The 26,934-nt window shown below is 41.2% G+C and overlaps 1 protein-coding gene across 2 annotated transcripts in view; it reads left to right on the top strand.

Annotated features, from left to right (window-relative positions):
• LOC117545478 (low-density lipoprotein receptor-related protein 8-like) overlaps positions 1-26,934 on the top strand; it is a 161,265-nt gene that overhangs the window by 33,650 nt on the left and 100,681 nt on the right. The window contains exon 3 of one of the 2 annotated variants that reach the window (XM_034215264.1): positions 11,685-11,807. The exons of the other annotated variant lie outside the window; for it this stretch is intronic. Within the exon in view, the coding sequence (XP_034071155.1) occupies positions 11,685-11,807 (123 nt within the window). The remainder of the gene's footprint in view (positions 1-11,684; positions 11,808-26,934) is intronic. 2 annotated transcript variants of the gene reach the window in all.

Consider the following 26,934-nt stretch of genomic DNA (forward strand, 5'->3'; position numbering starts at 1 on the left):
TAATTAATGCTCCCTATAAATACTTATCTGTGGGAGTATTTGCGAATGATCTGAGCGATCACTGTGTTGTAGCCACAATTAGGGACACTAAGGTTCAAAAGGTTAAACCTCGTATTATTATTAAGAGAGACATAAAACATTTTGTGGAGCAGGGTTTTGTGCATGATCTGTTTGGGTGTGATTGGGGAAAAATCGATCTGTGTGCTGATGTAGAAACTGCATGGTCTTATTTTTATCTTGGTTTTATGGAGATCATTGATAGACATGCACCCCTGCGTACATTTAGAGTGATGGGACGAGACAATCCTTGGTTTTCTGATGAGCTGTCCAGTCTACTTCATGAGAGAAACAAGGCCTGGGCAAAGGCTAGGCAATCAGGCTCAGAGGTAGAATGGCTGCGTTTTAGGCAGCTAAGGAATAGCTTCACTTCAAATGTCAAAAGTGCAAAGTCGAAGTACTATCTGTCAGTTACCACAGAAAATCTAAATAATCCTAGGAAATTTTGGAAAGCCATAAAATCGATATCCACCGGTGAGATCCGTAATGAGCTACCTCCGTGCCTTACCACAGCATCTGGCACTATATCGGACAGGGCTACTATGCTAAATTGCTTTAATGAGCATTTTGTGTCCTGCGGTTCTATGTTTGATTCTGTGACTAACTCTGCTTCTGTGAACACCCCAATCCGTGACTCTGAACAATGTGGTCTGGAAAACCCTTTCAGTTTTACTCCTTTTACTGTCAATGTTGTTCATGAAGCCTTATCTAAGCTAGATCCTAAGAAACCGGCTGGCCCGGACAACGTAGAACCTTTCTTTTTAAAGATAGCTGCAGATTTTATTGCTCTTCCTCTTACTACTCTTTTTAACCTCTCCCTCAGCACAAATACAATTCCAAAAGTATGGAAGTCAGCTTATGTCTTGCCTTTACTAAAAGGAGGGGAGGCAACTATTTTAAATAACTATAGGCTAATCTCTAAATTATCAGTTCTGGCGAAGGTGCTCGAACGCCTAGTGAGTGAACAGGTAAAGGAGTTTTTATGTAAAAATGATATCCTGTCTAAACATCAGTCAGGCTTCAGAAAACAACATAGCACCATCACTGCCACAATGAAAGTGGTGAATGACATTACGAGTATTTTAGACAATAAGCAGAGATGTGCAGCTCTATTTATTGACCTTTCCAAAGCGTTTGATACCGTTGATCATCGCATCTTAAAGCAGAGGCTACTCAGTATTGGCATATCCAGCCATGCAGTAGGGTGGTTTGTGAACTACCTCTCTGAAAGGTCCCAATGTGTTCACTTTGATGGGCTGTCTTCTGAGTGGTTAAATATTGCTAATGGTGTTCCTCAAGGTTCTGTTTTAGGTCCACTTTTATTCTCCATATATATCAACAGTTTAGGTGAAAATGTGGATGAAGCTACTTTACATTTTTATGCTGATGATACCGTTATGTACTGTGCAGGTCCCTCCATTAAGGAGGCTGGTGTTAAATTACAGGCTGTTTTTAACATTATTCAGACTCAGCTTGCTGAACTTAAGCTTCTTTTAAATGTTGATAAAACCAAGGTAATGCTATTTTCAAAAGCTAAAAAGACACCAGAGCCTGTTTTTGGATATTGTTACTATGCAAGGACAAGTACTAGAAGTGGTTACCTGTTATAAATACCTAGGTATCTGGCTTGATGTTTGTCTTACTTTTAAACTTCATGTCAATAACCTGCTTAAAAAGCTGAGGGTTAGACTAGGTTTCTTTTTCAGAAACAAGTCCTGTTTCTCATTTGAAGCCAGGAAAAGGCTCTGTGACCTTTTTACCTGTGCTGGACTATGGTGATTTGATCTATATGAATGCACCTGCCTATTGTCTGAACAAGTTAGATGCCGCCTATCACAGCGCACTGAGATTTGTCACAAATTGTAAACCACTTACTCATCACTGTGCCCTGTATGCCAAGGCAGGTCTGCCATCACTTACTGTAAAGAGGCTCAGTCACTGGTACACGTTTATTTATAAAGCTTTGTTGGGTAAACTCCCGTATTATATCTGCTCTCTGATCACACAGAGAGTTGCAAGCAGCTATTGTCTGAGATCGCATGATGTAGTATTGCTAGATGTGCCAAGAGCAAGGACTGTCTCAGGTAAGACAGCTTTTACGTGCGCAGCTCCACTTGCTTGGAACAATCTTCAGCAAGAATTGAAACTGAGCAATCTCATTCCTCTGCATGTTTTTAAAGCTAGGCTAAATGAAATGCTCGTTGATACTATGGGCACTTGTAAATGTCTATAACTATGTAAATGTATCCTGTAAATATAATGTATGATGTCCTTTATTGTTTTATGTTTCATGTGGAACCTATATGCTGCAGGTCTCCCTTGAAAAAGAGATCTATGATCTCAATGGGACCAATCTGATTAAATAAAGGTTTGAAATGAAATGAGGTGTGTGTGCTATTTGCTTTCCCACAGACTGTTGTGTACAACCACCTGTATCGCTGTCTGATATTGCTCTATCATACTTTGAGGTAAATCTGTTGGGATTTAGCCAAGCTGAACCAAACCGCTTCAATATATATCACCCTCAATCTTCCTGGAAAGAACAAAGGAGCTCTGGTAGCTCGCGCTGCCCAGTCTCCTCCTCAGGAGCTGTTAGTGCCAATGTGACTTGACAGGGAGAGAAAAGATGTGTTTTAGCAGGCAGAGTGCTATAATTAGCGCAGTAAGTGTATTTGGTCAGTACACAAGGTCAGATGAAATGCTGGACGGGGAACAGCACGAAATAGCTTTCCTCTGGCAACCGCTTGATCCACACCTGAAAATAGGCTTTGTGGGTTACGTAAATAGAACCGTGTTCATCTTTATCGTGATTTTTGTTGTCTGCAGAATTAAAGATAGAAAAAGTCAACATTTCCGCATTAAAAATGTAAAGAACTGCACATATACATATACCAGTCAACATTCACCCATTCAAACACATTTGTACTTGTGTTTACATTGGCAGGGGCAGCCATACAAAGTACAACCTGCTCAGCAATTGGTTCTTGCCCATCAACATGTCGGTCATGACGGTAGAGCCACAGCTGTTGTATATTTTGTTGTGTTGTATACCAGCATGATTACCAAATGTAATCTTTAACTTAGAGAAATATGTCAGCAAATAACGGTTGTTTTGCATTTGGTCATTTATAATGACACAGAATCTGCATCGAAAAAGGGATGTTGGGTTGTGATTGGCTTTTTTATTGTTTTAAGCCTAATTCTTATGATATACTTAATATATCTAGGTTGTTTTCGACCAAATTTGACCTGTGTGACAGATTTTAGTCGTCAGACGTCTGGATCTTAAGTTATCAGAGAAACAAGCTGGGTAAACGTTAAAGGTTAGTGTAGTGGCTATTTGTCAACAACAATACAACTTCAAAAGGCCACTGAGGCACCAGGTATAGTGGATCTTACGCAGATCATGAGTTGGTAATGAGTCCATTGTCCAGACAAGGCATCAACGTTTTTGTGGTATTTATTAGCTTCACCTTGGCAAGAACAATACAGCAAAAGGTGTTGAAATGTTTGCTGAACTCAGCCCTGATACTGGTAAAAAAACCATAGACCTTCCCGGTGCCCACTGACTGCTGCTGTGCCCTGATTGACTTAAATAAACCCAGCTGTGTGCCCAAATTGACCCATCACCTTCAAAATAAAAGCATTTTAGCTGGAACACAACTTAACTTAAATAATATGGCTGTAAATTAATTAATTCTACAAAACAAAAAATAACAAATAAATACATTAAATACATGTGAAAAATACTGAATAGCTTTCCGGCCACAAATTGTGAGAATCACAATTACCCTTACTGTATGTAAAACATATAAGGGAGCTATTCTCTCTATCCATGAGCCATAGTGTCTTCTGTGTCACCTTCTCTGTAGCCACTGAAAGATAAACAGATGGTAAGAAGACAGGATAGGAAGAGAAAATAGATAGAATTGTCCATGATCTTATTCTGTGGCTTCCACCAGCAGGCAGATCTTCGTCACAGGTCTCTCCAAGACGCTGGTTTTGGTTTGGATGCACACAGAGCGGACCAATCCTTTGGAGTCAGACTTGGTACTCACAACTCGACCCATCTTCCAGGATCCTTTTTTTTTTACGTAAAACTTCCTTAATCATCGTTAAGCAATTCTTACAAATTGTAATGGATAACTGGGCTCTGAATGGTTAGCACTGAAGGAAACCTTACCAAGAGGAACTAAATGCAATGAAGACGGTAGTGGTGAGGACAATAATTGCCATGACCCCACGCTACTTTACAATGCCATCTTTTGCTTTTGTTTACAATGAGAAATGCTTAGTGGCAGAAAATTACTCACCGTGCATTTAATGATAATAGTATTAGTATTAGTATAGTATTAGAGCAAGGGGGGGTTGCTAACACGACAGCAGACAAATCATTAATTCATCTAAAAATACAACATATGATACAATCAACCTCTGGTAGTGGCCAATAACAATAAGGTTAATTTAATGTTATTTCTGCAAGAGTTAGCAATCTACCTAAAATACCCTCCTAATTGTATCTTTAGCATGGGATATGTTTAATTTGTTCTAAAGGGTAAAAAGGTTGAGGGAAATAGATTGAATCTGTAGATGCCACTACTACTGTGGCTTTTTTTCTACATCAATAATGAATCAACCAGTGCTGAGTTAAAGCTTAGTGCCTTTTGGCTTTTTTGGCTCTCTGTTGGTCCAAGAGGCTAAATTCTCTACACACAGGCCTGACTGACAGAAACAAGGCTTAGTACATTTTAGATAAGGTGTTGGAATCACTAGGAGGAATTACTTGCTCACTCTATTACACCTTGAATTCTAGGTGGAATTTTATGCTCAAATATATTAAATTATAAATTAGATGGGAAAGTTCTGTGTGTGCATCTGGCACTTCCTGCAAACCTCTATGCTCAAATTAGCCTAATTAGATTCTGTAATCATTGCAATTTAAAAACAGCTGATCCCACTGCTTGTTGATGCCATGCTGTACCTTGTACCATGATACCCCATTAATTTCGGACGGTTTAGTCATTTGCATGGCGGTTTAAGCCAACAGGATACATTACGTTTCCTGCTTCGACAACACTCGCCTACTTCACTCCGAGCTAATGAGGCCATTTGTCTTCTAATGCCCAGGAGAATGTGCTTATCACTGCATTACCTATTAAGCTTCTCTGGGCCTCCAAATGAAGAGAGCGGTCATTAATATCCTTCATGGTAAAAAAAAAAAAAGGGGTTACAGAGTGTGTCAGATGACTGGAGGCTGTCTGCTGCTCTGCTCTTGAACATCACTGAATGATTGAGTGAGCTCAGTTCTCAAATGTAAATCTAGCTACTTTATACAAACATACATCTTCAAACTAAGATTAATATCACTTCTGATTATTTGAAGCTCATTGTCGATATTTTGTACCAATATTTAATGTCATTCATCTTGACAACAAACAAATCAGAAATGGGCTTCCGATAAATAATGTTCTTGTTACTCTGAAAAATACTCTCAATTTAGCCTAGGTCAGAATTAAGATAACTGACCAATATTTGCCAAGCTAATGGCTGTGTGAGGCCTGCTTTTATCTAAATGATAACAATGTATGCTAATATTCTGATGTCTATGTAAACCATCTCAATTTAGCGTGTTAGCATGCTAACGTTTACTATAATCAGCACTAATACAATGTAGCTACAGCTGAAGTGGATGGATATGTTAAGTGTTGCAAGAACAGAGTTGCTTTGTGAAAATACATTTTCCAAATAGTTCTGAGAGTAAAATTCTCACTCATTTGCACCGCAAGGCTATGTGACTCACATATAGTGCATAGACACGAAACTGTCCCAGGTAAATCATCAGGACAAAATGATGTACATCAATCTTTTTTTTTTATTACAAGTTGATGGTAGAAACCTATGCATATAAAAAATACAGTTGAGAAGTTAACTACCAAGTTAACTCCCAATGGTGCAGTTTGGCAAAATCAATCCAGAACTGTGCTCTAAATGAATGCACCGCTAATGGTGGAAGGAAGCTAACAATTACAGAGTAGGAGAAACTGATAAGGAAGTCTGGGGCTTGAACCATCTGATTTTTGTTCAACCTACAGACTGACGTAATCAGAGCCACAACACAGCTTGTTTAGCTGCTCCTCAAGGCAGGATAACACAGATTTCGTTGCAGCTTTTTATACTCTTGACACATCTAGGCTGCTGAGGAAAAGAATAGATCAGTCGCATTAGCGGAGAGCTAAACTGACGTCTCTATATCTTAATATCATACAAAGCTACATAACTACATATAGGGCTGCCACTCACATCCACAATGAAATGCGTTTAAGAAAGATGAAACGGATTTGAAACATCGGCCCCAGAGGAGGGAGCTCCAGGTGGGGTTGTTGGAGCGTGGAGCTCCTTCCCACTGTACCTTCTCCAGGAGACATAACATGGCTGGATGAACTCCCTCATTCTGTCCGTGTCACATCCCATTTGTAATGCTCACTATAGGTGAGGCACACAACTCTGGATCGCTGTTGTTTTGTTGTTCCTTAAGGTATTTTTTCAGAAGCACCGGAGCTGTGTCTCTGGGTAAATGTCCACCACTAATAGTCGACCAGGGAGTGTGAGTGAGTGTGTTTGTAAGTGTGTGTGTGTGTGTGACTAACATTCAGTAAGTGCTATCCCTGCCACCTACAGTAATATTGCCTGTTTTGATTAAGTATCACACTTTCCATTTAGATTCCATAAAGCATTATTACTGTGTGTCACTCTCCATCCTGCTGCTATTACTCACTTCTCCAACCTCTCAGCTTTTCTATCTACCCTTCTTCTCATTCTCCTGTCACTCTTCCCTCTCAGCCCCCCACGAGCCTAACATTTTATAAAATCTCTCCTAATTAAAACAGAAAGTCTTTGCTAGCAGATGGCATGAGCTGCCCTAGGTAATTATTGCCAAGTGAACCATGGCCCCTATAGACCTCCGCTGAAATGAGTAGAAGGCTCCGGTGGATAAGAAGTTGAGATTTTTCGGGGAGAAACTGAACAACGTGGACACGTAGCGGATGAACGGAAGATTTTCAAGGTCTTTGTCAAAAGATCAAACTAAGTCTTAAGCAGAGTCTTAAACACCACATGCGCCGCCTACTCAATTCTCCTCATCTCTTTTTTTCCTCTCATGGGAGTGAAATTAATTAAATATTTCCATCAAAATGTTGTTGAATCTTGCATATCAGATCAGACCGGGCTCTGGTTTCAGACAGAGGGTGAGAAGAGGTGCTGCAGTACAGGCAGTATGAGAAACATTAAGAGCTTTTTGAACATTAAAGCATTTAAATATCTCACAGTATGGCACAAAATACAAATTTGAACCCTGAAAATGAGCATAATAGGGTCCATTTAAGACCCAAGCACAATCTTAACCAGCACATGAGTCGCCTACTCAATTCTTCTGATCTCTTTTTTTAGACTCGTGGGAGTCAATTAGTTAATTATTTCAATAAAATGTTGTTATATCTTCCAGGATTTGAATGAATCTAATTATTCTGTTTCCTTTAAACACTATATTGTGCCTTAGGGTCTCCTGTGTGTTTGTGTGTCTCTCTTAAAGCTACTTACAAAAGTGATAAATCACTTTCATGCTAAAATGTGCGACTTGTGTTGCTGGATACACCCGAGTTTTTCTTTTGGGTCTTTAAATGTGAGCGCAGTGCTAATGAGTTTATACACTCGAGGGAGGTGTTGTTTAAAATGATGTCATAACCCTCATTTGCCCCATAATCATCTGTCTCCACCTTTTTAACAAAGGCACATTCCTGCTCTCTAATGAGGTGGCAAGTGGCACTTAAGCGGCCCCCCGGAAAAACCTCCGCTCTTTGTGCGATCTAAGAAAAACAAGATTGTGTTTATTTTATTTGGTGACAAACATATAAAGGCTTGGGTTTCAGATAACGGAGACACCCGAAGGAACAAAGGGAGGCGTGGGGCTGTGTGTCTGAGTAGTTTAATGGACTCAATTCATTACGTTTTGCAGTGAAAACGAATGGTAATTTCCATTTCTTGAAGTGAATTGAAACAAGGTTCGCTGATTGTGGTTGCAGGCTGATAACACATTCGCCGCCGTCCTATTAGAGCAACTCTATTAGACATTTCATAATTTCTTTTCATAGCATCAACATGCCAAGATGAGCCTTTATCGGTTTGACTTTGGCACTCTGACACAGGAGATAACTGAGAATGGGGGCAATTAAACAAGATTTAGAATTAGAGACAAGCAGTTCCTAATCTGAGTGCTTCTCCGCGGCAGGCTTCCCTGCACCGTCGCTGTCGTTAGAAGACTTACAACCACATCATAGATAACGCTTAGGTGACCCGTACTGTAAATGTGAGAATTAAAATTCAGTGGAATTTTATGTGCAATGAAAGACGGCTAAAAAGAAAAGGTGTCGGAGGATGGATTCAGAAAAAAGGGTCCAGATTTCACACTGGGTAAAATTATTTGGCACTGACACAGTTACACTACAACAAATTCCATTCTGAATGTAACACTTTAAAAAGATTCTTTCAATATGTGTCAGTTACTGTGGAAGTCAACATGAACCACCCTTAATTTGCATAAATTACATATACCGCACGTTTTTGCAACCAGTACTGAAAACGTTAATTTGTTCGTTCTTCACTTGTTGAAGCGACTTTAGCAGTTATAAAACAGACACTTAACTGTTGTCTTTCATGGGCTCAAAGCAGTGCTCCGCTGAAGTTGTGTTCTAAAAGGACAGGAGTCGAGGAGGGGAACCGAGGAGAGAGGAGGGGAAGCAGCAGGCGGTTAGAAAAATTAGAACTCCTCTCCTCTGAGCGGTTATTTTAAAGAGACGTCCATTAATGATGACAGCAGCCCTCTGTCTGATGGACAGATGTGTTCATGACGACTTATATATTTACTTTTAATTCATTCATAGTGCGGTATAATGAGACAATAACAGGCTACAGATGTGGACATATAAACAATTTCAGATTCAAACAAGTATGAGAGCACTCTCATAATAACGTAACACTATCAGAGACTGGATATATATCCCCCCCCCCGCCCCCCCCACACTCTCTGGTCGCTACAATGAAATGATGGGCCAAAAGTATTAAAGTCTTAAAAAGTAAGCATAGGACACCAAACCAACTGAGACCCGTCTGCTGTCCGCCGCATAGACGCTCTCTCTCTCTCTCTCGCTCTCTCTCTCTCTCTCTCTCTCTCTCTCTCTCTCTCTCTCTCTCTCTCTCTCTCTCTCTCTCTCACACACACACAGTACAACACGGACCTACAGCTCATAAAGCATATAATATATATCAGGATATAGCCATTGTGTATTTTATTATGTGAAGCACTAAATGGTTTTAGAAAAATATCGGCTCTTTGTTTGTAGTTATCTACTAAACTACAGCATACAAATAAAGAGAGTAGGCCTGTTATCTGAGTGATATATATTATACACACTGCTCTGCTTTCTGCACGGACCTCACAGCTGTTCTCACTGTAAACATCGCGTTGCGATGAAAGCAGTTAATAAAATACGCTCGATCCTCGATCCTCGGTGTGCATTTAGAGAAATTAGATGTCGTTCAACATGGCGCGAAGAAATCCATTTCCGGGTCACTACCGGAGGACCGAGGAGTCGAGGAGGGGAAATTAATGAAATGAGAAAGGCCCTCTGTCTCATTGATAACACAATTTTTGAACTCCCCTCCCCCTCCCCCAAAAAGCTAATTACAACTTGGAATGGCAGATTGATGCTGCAAATAATTTACAATTTGTTTGAATTTGCCCTTGCCTGACTGATTGACAGACTATGCCTCAGGGGGTTATTGGGCTAATCTGCCAATCAAGAAGTCGAAGCTTCCTTGGGCAAGATACTTCACCCAAACTGCTCCTGTATTCAAGTCTATGGTATTCAAGTGTATGTAAGTCACTTAGGATAAAAGCATCAGATAAATAAGTAATGTAATGACCAATTGAAGATTGTTCGTTGCTTGTTTTTAACCTTCTTGAACTAACTGAACCGTATTTTTGTGGACTGTTCTTTAATACAAATGTTTAAAAAGATGACCTTGGTCGAAATGTGTTATTTAAATGTGTTTGAATATTTAAATATATACGTTTTTTTCTGTTTAAACAAAGATTTTGAGTTTGTGTTTTTAAGTCATTCAATGTGTTGCGTGTGAATTGTGTACACCTTTATGCAGTTGTGACTGACCCATGTTAAATGTCAGGATAGAAACTAGCTGGAACTCTTCGAAATACATTAAAAAGTCAAACTGTCACAGTCTGTACTTTTTTGCTATCTGCTACCAAGTTGATGCAAGAACACTTGTAGAAGTGGGAGCAGAGTTTGGTGTGAGCGCAGCAAATCAGACTCCTGAGAAAATCACTGCCTGCTCTCTTTCCTAACAACCACTCCGCTAAGCTTAAGCTCCCCGCACAGCTCTAAACGCTATATCTAATTTGCAGCATCAGAGCCAAGATAGGGCTATCTTAGGAAGGGCTGTGGCTGTGTGACAACCCGAGCTCAGCCGAGGGCCTTTTAGCTGGTGATTTATTACCTACTGCAGGTCCTCTTAGAGTAACAGTCTGAGGAAATGGAATGTCTCTGACCTCTGTCTGCTTCTGGCTAACTCTCCAAGATTGCAGTTTAGGTGCTACAGGTGGAGAGTGTGAAATACACGTTTCTCTTTGAACACCCAGGGTTAGCAGGATTTGGGTAGCAACCATGGTAAGCTTGGGGCTTTTACGGGAACAATTTGATAACTCTCGATTTCCTTCTACTTGCTTAAATGGCGTTTTCCTAACATGTTTTTGAAGTTCAATTCTCTACATGCTTCACATGTTTATCAGCCCACCGTGGCCTTGCTGGCTTGTAGCTCTCTGTGATAAACAGGTTTGGGAGATAAAAGGTTTAACTTCGCTGAGCTTGTGTATTCAGCATTTAGCATCCATTTCAGTGCTATGCGATGGAAAAGCTGAAAGACAGTTTAGACTTTTGGAGACCAGTAGTAGTAATATTGGCAATCACACGTTAATACTTACACATTTTGTATAGCAGGAAAGACTCCACAAATTAGCACCACTTATTTTTTAAAGCTTAAACGCAATTGGCAGAAGTAACAAACTAATGTTAGGCTACAATGAACCACATCACCGCTGAGCAAAAGATGGCTAACATTCGGCCTCATATACATGAGTGCGGTATTTACAGACATATTTTGTTCAGCAATAATGTTTCTATACATTAAAACAAATGTTATAGTAGTTGAAGCGGAATTTCACTTAAAAAGAACTTGGCATCTCTTCACGTAAGACCACTAAGCTAAATGCGGCTATTGTTCTGTTGACTTTGAGACGAGGGATGCGTAAGAGGTAAAATGGTAACTAATTTCCGAGTCATAGGACTCAGTCCTGCAGCTCTATAAATTCAAGCAAAAAGGGAGATAATGAATGAGGTTTATCATGAGAGATGGAGAGCATAGGTGTAATGGGAGAAATGATGAGCCTGATGATTCAGATAATGTGACAAGTTTCATGACAGAGATTAAGCTCTCTTTTTGCGCTATTGTCCTCACACTTTCTCTTCTATGTCTGGGTTTTTTTTCTCTCTGAGCAGCCAGGAAGACATGTGCCCCCGCAGAGTTCGCCTGCTTAAATGGCCAGTGTGTCCCGGGACGCTGGCGATGCGACGGGGAACCAGAGTGCCCCGATGGCTCTGATGAGGCAGAGGAGACCTGCAGTAAGTGAAACCATTCAGCTGCTCGCATCAAGGACATCTTTCAAGGACACTTCCTGTCTATTTCAACTACGGTCTTATTTTTGTAGGCTTGACATGATTTGGTTATGTTATTATGGTTATTATATTATAATCTCCAAAGTAACCGCTACAACAATGTCTGTCAAAGCAACCAACACACACAAAAGGGGTCAGACCTATGGTCAGGTTGTTAACAAGTCAGAGGTTTAGCGTTATTATTTAAACCAGTTTGTCCCAACCTGAGGGGCATCCATAGACTGTCTATAGGAAGTGGACGTAGTCACTCGGACATCACCAGTTGGATTGTGGACTGCAATTTTGGATGCTCTGGCTTCAGCATTTCTGTTTTTTGGAATCAGAAGTGATAGGAGAGGGCGGAGCTAAGTACAACAAGCTATTTAACAAGGCATTTGTATGCTCATTAATGTTAAAATTAACTCTTGATATACTGAAAACAATGAAAGGATTTAAATTCCAACATAACAACATGGAGTGCATTTAAATAGAAGCGTACTTTACTGTGGTATCGACCTGTCAGTCACATGGTAGCCCCGCCCTTATGCGGCCCTAAACATCTATTTTACTCTTCACTCACTTACTAAATAGCCAGGACTATCATTTACAAGATTCACATCATGCTGTAAAACTTAACACCAAGACCAAGACCATAAGCTCTTCAAGAAATTGTTTCCTGAAGTAATAAATCAAGTGAGAAGAAGTATGGCCATTTTCTCATAGACTTCTATACAATCTCAGAATTTTTTTTGCAACCAATGTAGATACTCCCTGCTGACAATTTGAAGGAATTCAGATTTTAGGCACTCCTGCATCAGCTCTGGTTTTTAAGACCAGGAAGTGGCCGTTTGGGGCCAGCGCTGTGGTTGTCCAATAAACTGTAGTAGGTGTTTGCTGTTTTGGTAATAATGATACCATCCCTATACTTACTGTGTTTCAAGTACGATTGACAAAAACCTGTATGTTTCAGAGACGACTTGCACATCTGACTTCTTTTCAGTGATGATTGATGGATTATATTAACCTGGCTGTACATCATGCTGTATTGAAGAAGACTTTAAATGAACAATTGAAGCCATAAACACAACCGGAAAAAGTAAACTGAGATAATGAATCAAGAGAAGGGTAAGGGAATTTGTTTAGTCTTCTACACAATGGGACTTATTTTCACAGCAATTTGAATCACCTCCTGCTGGCCATCTGAAGTGATGCAGATTTTGGACCAAGACCTTTGCCTTGTGGCACAGGTGTGGATGTTACGTAAACTATGTTAGATGTTTGCAACAGGCCAAACACTCTTCACTATTCTTTCTAATAACGCTTAACTAAAACTGGTATCATTGACAGACGACTTGAGCATTTTGCCCATTGGATTTCTTTGAAGTGAATATTGGTAGATTAACCCCGGTTGTATGACACCTACATTTCCTTTTCTCTGAATTATCGTCTGTGTTCAATTCTATCTTAGCTGTAGAGGCACAGTGGGATGTACTGTTGCAGACGATCAAATATTTTATTCTGAAAAAAAGAAAGAAGCTCTGGCTGATATCATGGTGGCATTTTGCGCAATGCATCTGCATATGCTGTCACACCTCCATCTCAGTTGTTTTTCACACAATATTTAATTAGACTCTGGAAGCAGCTGTATTTCGGTCGCTGATTTACCTTGCTCTCTCTGCTCTGGCTGCCGTTCAGCCGCCTCGCCTGCCTCCACTCGCCCACACACTCCAATACTCAGCGCTGTCTGATGGAGAGTGCACAATAAGGCCTCGATTACCTCTCTGCCAAGCTGTTAGAGCCGAGGATCGCTGGCTGGCTCACTTGTAGTTTGCGCCAGTCTACCCACACACAGGCCCTGTTGGGGGGTTAGGCGAGTTGAGGTCTCCACAACCAAGCATGGCCCATGTGTGGGAGGCTTGAACCAGCTATTGTTTTCTTTCTTTCTTTCTTAAATGCTAATTCCGTTTTCCTCCCATGGCTGCTTGCTTCTCTCCTGGGATTACAGATATCAGATGGAGCTCAAAGCACTGCATTGATAAATAATGATGTCTTGGGGAAAAGAAGAGAAAAACTGCTTCAGAAATGTGTTACAACTGAACAGGCGTTTTAACCCTGCTAGGTCTTCGTCGGGCAAATGTTATCCTAATACATTTACAGTAAAACAACATCATACACCACACTGCCTCCATTTGTTACTCAGTGGGGAAAGAGCCAAAAGTATACAGCGGCAGCGCTGTTGCACAATACTAACTGCCTAATTAAACTAAAGAATTGCCTTCAGCCAAGTGTGTGGCAGCAGCTAACATATATTTAGATTTTAACTCTGAGATTTAAATAAAATTAATATGTTTAGTTTTTCTTTGTTTATATTTGTCATCAGCTTTTTGGTAAACTAAAGCTCACTTTTTGTTAAGACTACTTGACGTATTATTTGTACTGCTCTTGGGTCCGCATTACTGCTAACCCTGACAGACGTATGGCAGGAAGAAAAGCCATGTGACATAAATACACGGAAATTGTTGCTCAGTAGGCCTTCTCTTTTCTTAACCATCTCTGGTTTACCCAGCATTAACAGGCTTTGATCTTTGAACTGTTTTATACGTTATTGTGTGAGGGAATTAAAATGCGTCATGTGGCGCGGGAAATGTATCAACAAACAAATCTTTCAGAGGGTATTCTGCCTAGTTTTGGTCCATTTCCTTGGCTGCATCGATGAATAATGTAAAATCCGAGCAAAGCTTCTGATGTCACCACCAGAAAGTTGTGTGTGAGGAGGGAGACATAAATGGACCTCTGAAGGATAACAAGTTTTATATTGGAAATCCAATTAAAGATAAATGAAGGAGGGATTAATCTCTTGGCTGCAGAATAAAAAGATAGAGATCTGGGCTGAGAAGAAAGCCATTTATATGGAAATCTCTTATGTATTCACTTGATGTTGGAATGTAAAAATTCAGCAAACGCCAGCACTGGAAAACATTTTTGTTTTTGTTTTTACTTCACTCTACAAACAACAATAGAGATAGATTTTTGATTTTGCTGTGGTTCTGTTTTAACTTAGTATCGTTTTACGTGGAGGAATTTGAGTTATCTATGGACTGTGCTGAAGGCAAAATGGAAACATTTCTGTCCTCCTAAAAGTCAAATTTATAATACAAGTCGTCCCTACCGCTGTTCAGCCCTCCTCATTATATGCTCCACAGAAGAAGTGTCGGATCAAGGCTGTATCCAGAATGGAGGGGTTGCTAGTGAGATCCACTTCATCACATCCGTCTTTCAGTTTGAGTAGATCCAACTGAATCACACTGCAGTGAAAAGAGAAGGGGAAAAACACTCAAGGGTGGACTTTGTGCGAATATCTCAAGCAACAGAGACCCACCTACTCGTAAATGGCTATCATCTATCTAATTTATCCCGTTTCTCTGGTACATTACCTGCCTGTGCCAGCCACTTGGTAGAATTATAAAGCCATAATGAGACCTGTGCATCTGTCACTCTGTATCGCCTCTCAGGGAGCAAGTGACAACATGGCAGGATAGCCTGGTGCTAGCTGGTTAGCATGCTAATTTCAGGAAATTTCTCTGCAAACTGTGGATAGTCGTATTTGACATCAAGTCAATAACCAATTATTATTTAGTTTATATTAGTGAATTTTTTTAATGTAGGGCTACAACAAAGTGGGACAGGCAGGCGCTAGCTGGTTAGCGAATTTTTATCCCACTACTGTACATGTATTTGACTGCTTTAGTTAGGCTACCTTAAAGGTCCCATGTCATGGCAGGGCTCAACGCTAACTTTTAAAAGTGGTTGCCAGGCTGGCAACCAGGCATCAGCTTTTGGTTGCCAACTGAAAATACGGTTGCCATTTTTTGCCACTGCTATCATACTGAATAAATATTTACTGTGAATGTATGCAAAAATGTATGGCATACACGTCTAACAGAAGTTAAATTCATTTCTCACTTATTCTGACAATGTACTTAACCCCAAATAAAAGAACCCAATAAAAAGAGTTGTTAAATAATAGTGAAGTCACGTTGTAATAACAATAACTCATCTCTCTCGAGTTTTATTTTTGAGCTTTGCCAAAAGCCACTGTGTAAAGTGTCCTACTTGGGTTGCCGTCCGGAGTTGTCCAATATGGCGGACCATCTCGCACATGCGCAGTACAGATCGGGCAGGGGGACAGATCGGGTAGTGACATGCACCGCGCACACGAGTAAATGTGCATCGCTTTCTGGCTCCGTAATCACACCAATGCACGTGCAACTTAAGTATCAGGTTCCAACTGGTCACAACAATAATTAAATATCACTCTTCTTAATACAACAAATATTTAACATCTCTTTTGGGGTGCACATTTAGCTGTTTGCTGTCCTTATTTCTTTATGTTAAAAACTGGTTGCCACTGATAGCAACCAAAGGCCAAGAAGTGGTCGACATTTTTTCTGAATGGTTGCCAATGGTTGCCAATGGCAACCTGGCAACCGTTACTGTCGAGCCCTGCATGGCCATTTCTACTGATCATAATTCCATTGTTGAGGTCTACTAAAATAGATTTATACTGTGCAATTTTCCAAACTCACATTGGTTTCTCTGTAAAGTATGTGTATTCACTCTCTGTCCTAAACGGCTTGTTGGAGCTCCTGCCCCCCCCCCCCCCTGTGATCCCAGTGTGCTCTGATTGGTCGGGACGTTGAGAGGCTCGTTGCTGCGAGGAGCCGCTCAGAGAAAGGGTCTGCGGCAGAGTCCTGCACGGGTCTGACTTTCAAGACCCGCTCCCGCCCCGCCACCCGCACATATTGCCAATTAGTTCCGCAAACCGACCCGTCGGCACAAGATGTTGTGACCGACCCGAACCTGCATATCCTATGAGCAGTGAAAACGTGCAATTATTAACACACGCAGTTGCATATTTGGTTCAAAAAGCGTGGGATGTTGGTTATTTTCTCCATCTAGGAACCAAAAGCCTTCCAGACATTGGATTTCGCTCTTGAGGAAGTGTTATTGAAAATGCTGTATCCTCCGCTAGAGAGCTTCACCTCAGCCATTTTGAATGCAGCAGATTGGTGCGCTGCAGAGGTTATGATTATACGCGGTCCCAAGGGGGAGAGGTCTGGGGATTCAAATATTAAATTAAATTATTATTATTTTAATATATTTATTATGCAACACCCGCCACCCGACCCGCATCTTCTTTGTTTTCTTTGCATCTTCTTCTTTTGTAAACGGGTCTTTTCTGTGTTAGTTTTACTCGCTACAGAGTGTACTTTGAGGCTTTTTGACTCTGCAGACCGTTTACATGCAGAAAAAGCTACATAACACACAAGGGGACGGGTAATAACCGGAAAAGCATGACATGGGACCTTTTAAAGAGTCTAAACCAGATAAGTAATCCAACTCATAATCAACAAATCATTTATAATTTACTACTAAAAAGTTAAAACTACATGGCTGGATCTATATTAAAGAAAACTCACTACTTTACCAAAATGAACATTAAAGTGATGACCACATCTTTGCAAAGTATAATACAGTAATATGATATATATGTTTCTTAAATTCAGAAAGTAACAGTTCTTTCAGTTTCTGTACTTTAAACACATTTTAATGCTAAACATTTGTATTTCTGAAAGATGGACTTTTACTTGCAATAGAGTTTTTTCTACACTGTGCTATTAATACTTTGACTTTTGATTTTTTAATTGGTTCAAATTTAATTTCCATATCTTAAACATTGCACTTGACGCTCCAATCACATGCAACGCTTCACTTTAAAATCAAAATCTGCCAGGCTTCAAATTGATTATTAAACTTTGCTAAAGTGAGGATTGTTTTTGCTGTCTTAACAGCGGAGGGAAGGGCGTGTTTCCACACAGAGTGCATCCAATCTTAATATGCAAGAGATTGGAAATGTACCATTATGTAAATGGAAGAGACCGGTGGCTGCACAATTGTTTTTCCACGGATTAATTACATATAGCACATCGTACACGTTAATGCATCATGCTCCAGTTATGCTGAAGCCTGATAAGCAGAGGCTGCGCTCTCACATGCAGACAACCCTCACCTTGTTTTTCTTTCAGTTTGCTCCCGAACTCTCCTGCACTTTCTTTCTATTTCTGTTCCACATGTGCACAAACATACAGTACTCACACATATGCACTCGGCTAAAGCCTTTCGGACTCGGCGCAGCAGACATCTGTGCCACAATCATTCTGGCTCACTGAGTGTCTTCCCAATTACACGCTGGAGTAGAATTACACTGCTTTATTAAGCATTCAAATTCGGGCCACACTGACTGAGTTACTCGCAAGCGCTGAAATATGAATGACTCTGGGAAGTGCCAGAGCTCATAGATTTTGTATTAGATTAATGTGTAATCATGGAGGAAGTGGGCCTCTGCAGCCACAGCACTGACTCTGTGCTCTTTGTCAGGCTTGGGGAGTAACAGAAAAGGAACAAACACTTTCTGCAGTGGCCCTAATGCAGAGTAATACGTTCCTAGGCCACTTGGTCTGCAAGGGGATTTCTTTCTGACTCGTATTCCAAAAGTTCAACCCTTTAGTAAGGACCCAGTGAAGTCATGGAAGGCAGGTCAATCTCAAGGGTTTATTTAAAGGGGTCCTACTATGTTCATTTTCAGGTTCACATTTCTATTTTGTGCCTCTACTGTGAAAAGTATGGGATTAGTTTTGTGTCATAAAGATAAAGCAACACTTTCTCAGAATCAAGCAAAACTAAGAGTTTAAGAGAAAAAAAAACCGAGTCAAGCAAAAATAAAACTACAAGTTGCAAACAAATCATTTGTGTAATCATGTAAACTATAAGTCTTTTTTCTTTGTTTTAACATATCTTTTTGTTTGCAGTTCTCTTTGCCTTATAGTTTTATTTTTGAAATACATGTTATTTTGCTTGACTCAGTTTTGTTTTCTCTTAAACTCTTAGTTTTGCTTGATTCTGAGAAAGTGTTGCTTTATCTTTATGACACAAAACTAATCCCATAGGCATGTCTCCATGCTTTAATGTTCAAAAAGCTCTTTATTTCTCTCATACTGCCTGTGCTGCAGGCTCTGTTGTGATTGGTCAACCACATAGAGATGTCTCTTAGCCTATTCCGTGCAATGTTTTGCTAGCCAATAGATGCGCAAGTGTTACTTAGTGATATCACTGTTACCAAAGTAAACAAAGGAGTCCAATGGAGGCGCTTCAGGGGGGGAGTGTGGGAGAGAAACTCCCTCTGGAGGGAACACAGGGATTTCAGCCTTTACAGACCATTTACATGCACTCAAACCTATAAACACACTACGGGAAAAAGAAAACGGAAAAAGCATAATAGGGCCCCTTTAACTAAAGTACCATGTTTGCTGTTTCATGTATAAAGCTAAAACAACATTTGTAAACTAAACTATTCTGTAGGCTTATCCTATAATTAAATCTGTATTGATCTTTATTCCCTGTGGTTTTCTTGGTTTGGACATTTCAGTATATTGACAACTGACTTAATCCATGTAATGAAGTAAGAGAATATTCTGTTTCTTGTGAAAAGGAACATATTTTCTTTCTGCTTTGTGAGCTTAGATTAAGATACTGAGCACTTTTTTTACAGGTCATTTGAACACATTTTTAAAGTAACCCTCCCAACCCGTCTCTAGCCCCACTCCCATTTTTAAGGATCTAACAAGAGTGAAGGGGGGTTTGCTACTTACGTCTTCTGACTAAACTCAGAGTTTAGCTCAGCTCTGCGTTTGCCCTCCTTTGCTTTTAAATTCATCTCTAATGGTTAACCCTGAACTGCTGCACATTTGGAATCTACCACATTATGCTTTTCAAGTGTTATGTAATTCTCAGTGGATTAAAGATATTTCTCTGAAAGGGGTTTTGATGAACACGTCCTTCTATAAACCTCTTTGTAGATACTGAGCTTCAAACCCCATTGACAATTTTCCGGGGGAGTTTATTATAAAGCCTTTTTTTATCGACTTTATAATGGGGACATTTTTCTCGGTAAATGTTTGGATTGCACACACTGGAAGCTACACTTCTGTGTTGTTTCATCATTTTGAATACATTTTTTTGTGATGTTTGTTATAGTGCTGTTATTAGAGGTACTGTGTGCAGGTACATTGACTGTAGGCTGTTCATATGGACACTGCCAATAAGAAACCGAATAAACGTTCTGCAGAGATGTATGATTCATCTGCTTTGTGGCTCTTATTGTGCTTTCACAACGGACGCCAATCAAAGAATTGCCCTGCAATAATTCACGCCAGTTTTACAGCGGCATCATTTGTGCTGACTCGCGTCACTCAAACAAGAGGAGGCGGGGCTTTGAAACCAACAACAACAACATTAATATATGCCGAAATAACTACATACTTATATATATATGAATTAATGCTTTGGCAAGTGTGTCCACAAGACGGCAGGCTAAAAACTAAAAAAATGCGTATCGGATCGATCAGGCAAGGTTAAGCTAGAGAGATCTGCTCCATCCACACTCAAAAAACGATATGGACTCAGGGTTTCCCACACGTAGACTTTACTTGGGCGGGTCGCCCAGGTATATTAAAGGTACAGTAGGATGGGTAAGAATGGAGAAACCAGCTCGAGTGCGCTAGAATTTGAAAGTATGCAGCCCAAAAAAATCTGCCCCTTCCTTCAGACTCCTCCTCCAACACACACGAACGCGCACATGACCAATGAGGGCACGAGATAAGTTTGTGCACGAGATGGAAGGTTGACAGGCAGGTAGGCCATCCAGTTATCTGACCCTTGCCGTGTTTCTGAAGTGAATTACCTACCCTACCTTTAACATCAAGTATATTCCGCGACCCATTTAGGTTTAATCTTTTTTTTATCCGTCTGCGAGCACGACGCCAGCTGCGATCGATTAACCACCCCCCCTGTACCTGTTCGCTTAGCTATCGCGTGAAGGATCTGCTTTATGCGCTCCGCAGTTCAATAGCACCCCCCCCCCCCCTATATATTTCAGATCTGTGGGAAACCATGGGACTATTAAAGACGTTATTCTCATGATTCTATTGGTCTTTTGAAATGGTTGATATCTCTACAAATATTAACCTGATCGTTTTGCAATTAATGTGGGTTAACTCAGACTGACCCATGGTTAGTCTTTGTCACATAAACACTTGTTCTGAAATGTGCTTGTTGCTCTGAAAACTATTTCAGGAAATTGACATCCTTTTGTGGAACTTCACGTCTGCAGTTCATCAGTCCATTAGGGGAAAATTATATTTTCAGTAAATGATCCAGATGATGCTTTGCTTTTAGCCTTGTTTTGGGGGAGCAAATATTCACCATTTTGGCAAGGATCCTACAAATGATCCTGTAAGGCTTAGTTGTGGTAAATACATGTTTATGACACGTCGATAATGGATGACAGTGCTACTGCATCTAATAACAACAACAAAATAGTAAGGGATTTATTTTCTGTCAATTGACAAATTAATAAATCTACCGAAGTAATTTGCAGCTCCAGGTGACAGTAAAGTTTGTTTAGAGGGGCCAGACATTTTCTTATCATAAACGTTGTAAATGGAAACATTGCCTGAACAATCCGGAAGCCATCAAGTAGGATGACTCGGTGCATACTTCTGTCAGTTCACATTGAGAAGCAGCTTGTTTTAACTCCACAGATTTGACTATTCTAAACTACAAATAGGTGTGAATGTGAATAAACTGTCTACCAGTCCAATGTGTTGCCATCACCTAAAAATCCCCAAACTGCCATTTTATTCTGGCTTTTTCCAGCTTTTGAAGTCACTCTCATGGAGCTCATGATGTACAGTAAATAACTTGCATATGCACTTAGTGGAAAACAACAATTGTCCATCTTGTAGTCTTCAAGCAGCAAGTGTTCTCCGCTGTACCAGATCTATAATTCAGGGGCTGAGGACACGGCCACGCTAACCCGGTTTAATGAAGCGGTGAATCTGAGTATGACTCAAATTATTGAAGCGCTTTGTGTCTCTTTAGCTATGAGGCAGAGAGTTATCTAATACACCATCAGGACCTGAACATTGACAGTGCACAAACTCAGATAGATGAACATGCAATGATTTGAAAAGAGGGTCAGGATTACTCAGAAATACATTTGTAAAACACTGGGATGCGTGTTCTTCTGATTCTGCATGAGGATTTGAAGCAGTAACATGTTACTGAATGTAACTGGCTGTCATATATCCATCGTCAATTGGAGGCAGCAACATAAACGTTAACCTATATGAAGAGGCTGCGAATGAGCACTTCCAAGATCTCAATGTCAGCTATAGTGTCGTTTTACATTTGTTATGAAGCTGCGGCTTATTATATCAGACCAGTTTCACTAATGTTTCTGCTCTGTTCCTTTATCACATTTATATATCAATTGCCTGGTGGTGACAACTAAAAAATCAAAGAGTGTATCCACTTGTTCTCTTGAGAGCCAAGTTTAGGGAGAAAAGGCTGTCCGTTATAACAAGGTCAATTGCGATGATCAAATGAATAAGAAAGCTATTAAAGCGTTGTAATGTGGAGCTGAATGCAGCCTTGGGTCTTGTATAAAGGATGATGCATTGTGAACAGATCTGCTGCCAAAACGCCACAATGGAGATGAGCCCTCGTTTTTCACTCTGGTGGTAAACAACAGCCTGGCAGTCAGTTTGTCTGTGAGTAATTGGCTTTTATTATGTGGCCGCTTTCTTAAGCACAACTTTAAGGGAGTAGTGCAGGAGTCCTAAACCAGGAAGTTGGTTAGCATTGAAGCACTTCCCTGCTCCCTTGTCTCGAAGGCAATGGTTTTTGGTTAGATTCTCATCTTAGAGGGGCCAGTTTACTAGAGGGATAGTTTGAACAAAATGTGAGTAGTTAATATGCGTTTGCCGTAGAGTTTATTTTCTAAACTTTATAAGTCGAATGGAACAATCCCATTGCTTTTAGTAAATGGTGCCCTTGCAATGGCAATTTCCGGCTCTGCCTTCAAAAATACTTGCCTTAAAAACTCTTTTACCTACATCTTAAAAAAAGCTGAGACATTTCAATCACTGCTTTTGTAATGTTTTACCAAATATTTCAAAGCTTTGAGACTTAAAAGCGTTGACATTTTAATTCTAAATCAATATTCAAATGCTGTGTTCATTTATTATGTTAAAACCCAGCATTTCTTCAGATTTGCAGATTAAGATTAGGCTACATTAATATTATTAGTTTTATACTATTATTAAATGATATTCCAGTGGTGGTGGCATAGAATTGTTTCGAACGTGTGTGTTTCAAACATTCCATTCATTTTAGTAGTAATGTCCAAAAGTAAACATTTCTCAAAACAGGTTTATGTAATTATTTCTAAAGAAACCAAACATGTTTTTATCTAATTAAATATTCAGTTTCAATTCATAATTGTTGGCATTTAGCCTTTCAAATACAACATTTGCAATGCAGTCAAAACAAAAATGGCTCTTTAGCTTGTGGGTTAGGGTTAAAAAGGTGGTCTAAAAGCAACATAAATCACATTTGGTTAAATAATTGAATCTCATGGACCACTTTATATAAACTGAGGTTTTTGGTCAGGGTCATAATATATGCATCAAATGTTGGATGCTCCTATTGAGGTTTCACCGAATGAAGCTTCAAATGATTGACATTCGGTACAGCCCTACTTCTTTGTCCTAGAGAGGTTTTGTGTCTTTGTTTGGATTCGGTAGTACCAGAGCTATACGGTTCATTAAAGAGTCATCCTTTAAAAGGACAGGACAAGACAGCTCGCCTTCCCCTCGGTGGATTCTCATTCTGCTCAAGTCTACGCTCTGCCTCGCCTCCTTCTTCTCTTTCCACTCGGTGCGGATGGCTTTGATTTGGCTGTAGAAAAACAACCTGAAAGGTCAGCAGCAGTTTGTCTCCTCATCCTGTTCCTCTTTACATAGCTTCTTGCTCTTGGCGTGCCCCCGGAGCTGTCGTCTGTTTTTCTCTGCTCTGCGCTCTCCGTCAACCTTCGCTTCATTTCCTCAGTCAGATTCTTGTTTTCTTTCTGGTCCTCTCTGAACCTACATCGAATTCATTCAAGACACCGTGTTATTACCTCTCTCAAAGAAACCACCTCCTTGCCTCTTTCATCTTAGACATTTCTAAGAGATGTTTCCTGTATTGCCTCCCTGACCAGTCTTCTTTAAGATACAGCTCCATCCATAATCATCCATTTGAGCTAATCATCCCCATCATTAGGCTTGTTTGCTCACTCGACGCTCTTCACAGCTGTCTAAAAAGAAGTGACTGAAAATACATCACAGTGCATAATTTAGTTGGAATGCTGTTAACAGCACAACATTCTTTATTCTTATTATTCCGCCCGTTATTTTGGCCCACTTCTTCTCCCGCATTGAACATCGCAGAAACTCCGTTCAAACATCAAAACGTTCAGCTCGGTCGGGAATCGATTGCTATTACTTTTCTCATTCATACCTTTCATAATTCCAGAGATACATTCCATAATACATCAAATTTTTAACCATTGAAGTCAATGGAGAAATTCTTAAACTTCAACAAATCTTCATGCGACTTCAACTGCTAACTGTTCATTCATACTTTCACTCAGAAACCTCATTCCAACTTTAAAATGTTACACATCTTTATGAAATTATTCGTGTAAAACAACTTTTAAATCTGATTCTTACTTTTAGAGATATTAAACATTGTTCAGACCTTGTTAAAGAAGTTTTCTTCAGATTTTAACATTAACTAGAGTGCGTGATGTCACAGCTAGAGTGGAGGACAGCTTGAAATTCGCATTCATATTTTATTTTTAAACTGCCATAATTCCCAAACCCTACATTCCTGAGACATAATTTTTCCTGACAAACGTAGGAAAACATCTCGTAGCTTGAAAAATGACAAATAATTAAGCAAAAAATAATTAAACAAAATGCCTCTTGAGGGCATGAAGTGACAAACACTTTCAACATTCCTCCATTAAAACCCATTGTAATTTTAGGCTGATATTTCCTCACGGTGGCAGCCGCACACCTTTAGTTAAACTACCAAAAAGGCCACATTATTAACCCGAAAGTACACAAAAATTACACTTCAGATACTCAACTTCCTTGACATGCTTCACGTTTTGAAATTTCACAGATATCTGTTACGGTTCTTCCACAAAACGTTCACATGTAAGAGATTTATCTCTCATTCAGAACAATGGAAATCTGTGATCTCGGCACACCTCGTTAGCTCAAATATAAACACCTGTGTAATGGAACACGATGATGTCATCACTCCAACTGACATGCTCAGAGCAGCAGACTGCAACAGACATCTTCGGGACAGTGTTGAGTTCTCATTCATAACACTCCGTTCGATGTCTCACTATGGGATGCGCCTCATCGCGGAGCAAACAGAAGCATCAATCTCATTACGCCAATCCTGATTGGCTGGTGATCTTGACGTCAGCGTCAGGGACTTCACCCCCTATAAGTAGCTTGCGCCATGACGCATGCGTCATTCAAACACCTCTTCTCGCTTCAGAGCACATCTCTATAGTAGCCGGACAAGCTTAACGGTCCACAGACTGAACCCAAATAACCATTTCGGTCGACGGGCGCTCGCCGGCTACTCCTTCTGCTTCGCAGGAAGACGGTAATACTAACGCCAGTTAGTATTGAAATCGACCTCGCCGTTCTCTTTCCCCGGAAAGTAAGGTAGGTCTGATTTTTTTCAAGCTAGCGTTAGCTCGCTCCCTCACTATCGACACCACGGTAGAGAGGAAGCTCTTTCTTTTCTCTTCCCCACGGAGGAGGAAAGGATTAAAGGAGCATACTGTCACACCAGTCAGTATTCTCCGGGAATAAAAGACCCACACCGTCCTTTTCTCCGGATTAAGGACAGGGTGGTAACACCTTTTTTTCTCCCAACCTACCTGTTGAGAGCGGGTCCTCTCCACGCCACGAGGCGAACAAGATGGACGCCTCTCTCCCTCACACCAGAGGAGTCAGGGACTCGGTGGCTCGACTCTGTGGCTGCGGGTTGAAGATCTCGGGCACAGACACACACCAGGTATGCTCGTCCTGCCTCGGGCTGGAACACGCCCGAGGCGCTATCGACAACCCCGGCTTGTGCGGACATTGTGTCCGCTTCACCATGAAGAGCCTCCGCCGACGGCTAGCACGCCAAGCTAGCCTGTCGGAGCAGGACCCCCCCATGTCCACTGACCTGCCGGCCGGCAGTCAAGACGCGGGGGCGTCCGCCACAGAGAGTGAACCCCTCTCCGTGTCGGTCTGGGGCTCATTATCTGCGATGGCTGCAGAACCGGAATCCCGCGCCCTGGCAGGCCGGGACCCGGTGACGGCAAGACACGCGGGAACGGGACCCCACGCTTTAGCGAGCTGGGGCTCCCGGTTAGACCTCACCATGGTCTCACCCGCGGAGGATGTCCTCGAGCTGGACTACGATGAGGACGAAGAGGACGCCTCGGTGTTCCTCCTGTCCGAGTCGGATGAACATGAAGAGGACATCTTCATGTCATCGGCTCAGGCTGCAAAGCCTGGAGCGAGGGCTGCTCTCCCGGGCGATAGCACACCAGCTTCGCCCTGTCTGAGCATGGACCTGCAGGCCGTGTGTAAACGCGCCGCGGCCTGACTCGACATCCCGTGGCCTGAAATGGCCAAGGAGACCTCCGGGTCCCGCTACGAAGGGAAACATTTTCCCCAAGCAGCGCGGACAAAGAGGCAACTCCTTCCGGTCTTCCCGGAGATGTTGGATGAGGTGTCGGTCTCGTGGAGAGACCGGCCCTTCAGCAACAAGGTCCCAATCCAGGGTGCCTCCTCCCTAGACTGTGACGGAATGGAGAAGCTCGGCCTGCTCCGCATACCGCCCATGGAACCGCTGGTAGCGGCCCACCTCCTACCAAGGATGGGCCCGTCACCAAGCAGGAACCCCACGCTGCCGACAAAGTCGGACCGATTTCAGTCGACAATGACTGAACGGTCCTACAAAGCCGCAGCGTTGTCCGCCAGGGCCCTGAATGTGTCCTCGCTGCTAACCGCTTACCAAGCGGAGCTCTGCGGGGCCTGTCGGGTAACCCGGGAGAAGCCACTCTGGACGA

Source organism: Gymnodraco acuticeps, unplaced genomic scaffold, assembly GCF_902827175.1.
Source record: "Gymnodraco acuticeps unplaced genomic scaffold, fGymAcu1.1, whole genome shotgun sequence".
Taxonomy (NCBI): domain Eukaryota; kingdom Metazoa; phylum Chordata; class Actinopteri; order Perciformes; family Bathydraconidae; genus Gymnodraco; species Gymnodraco acuticeps.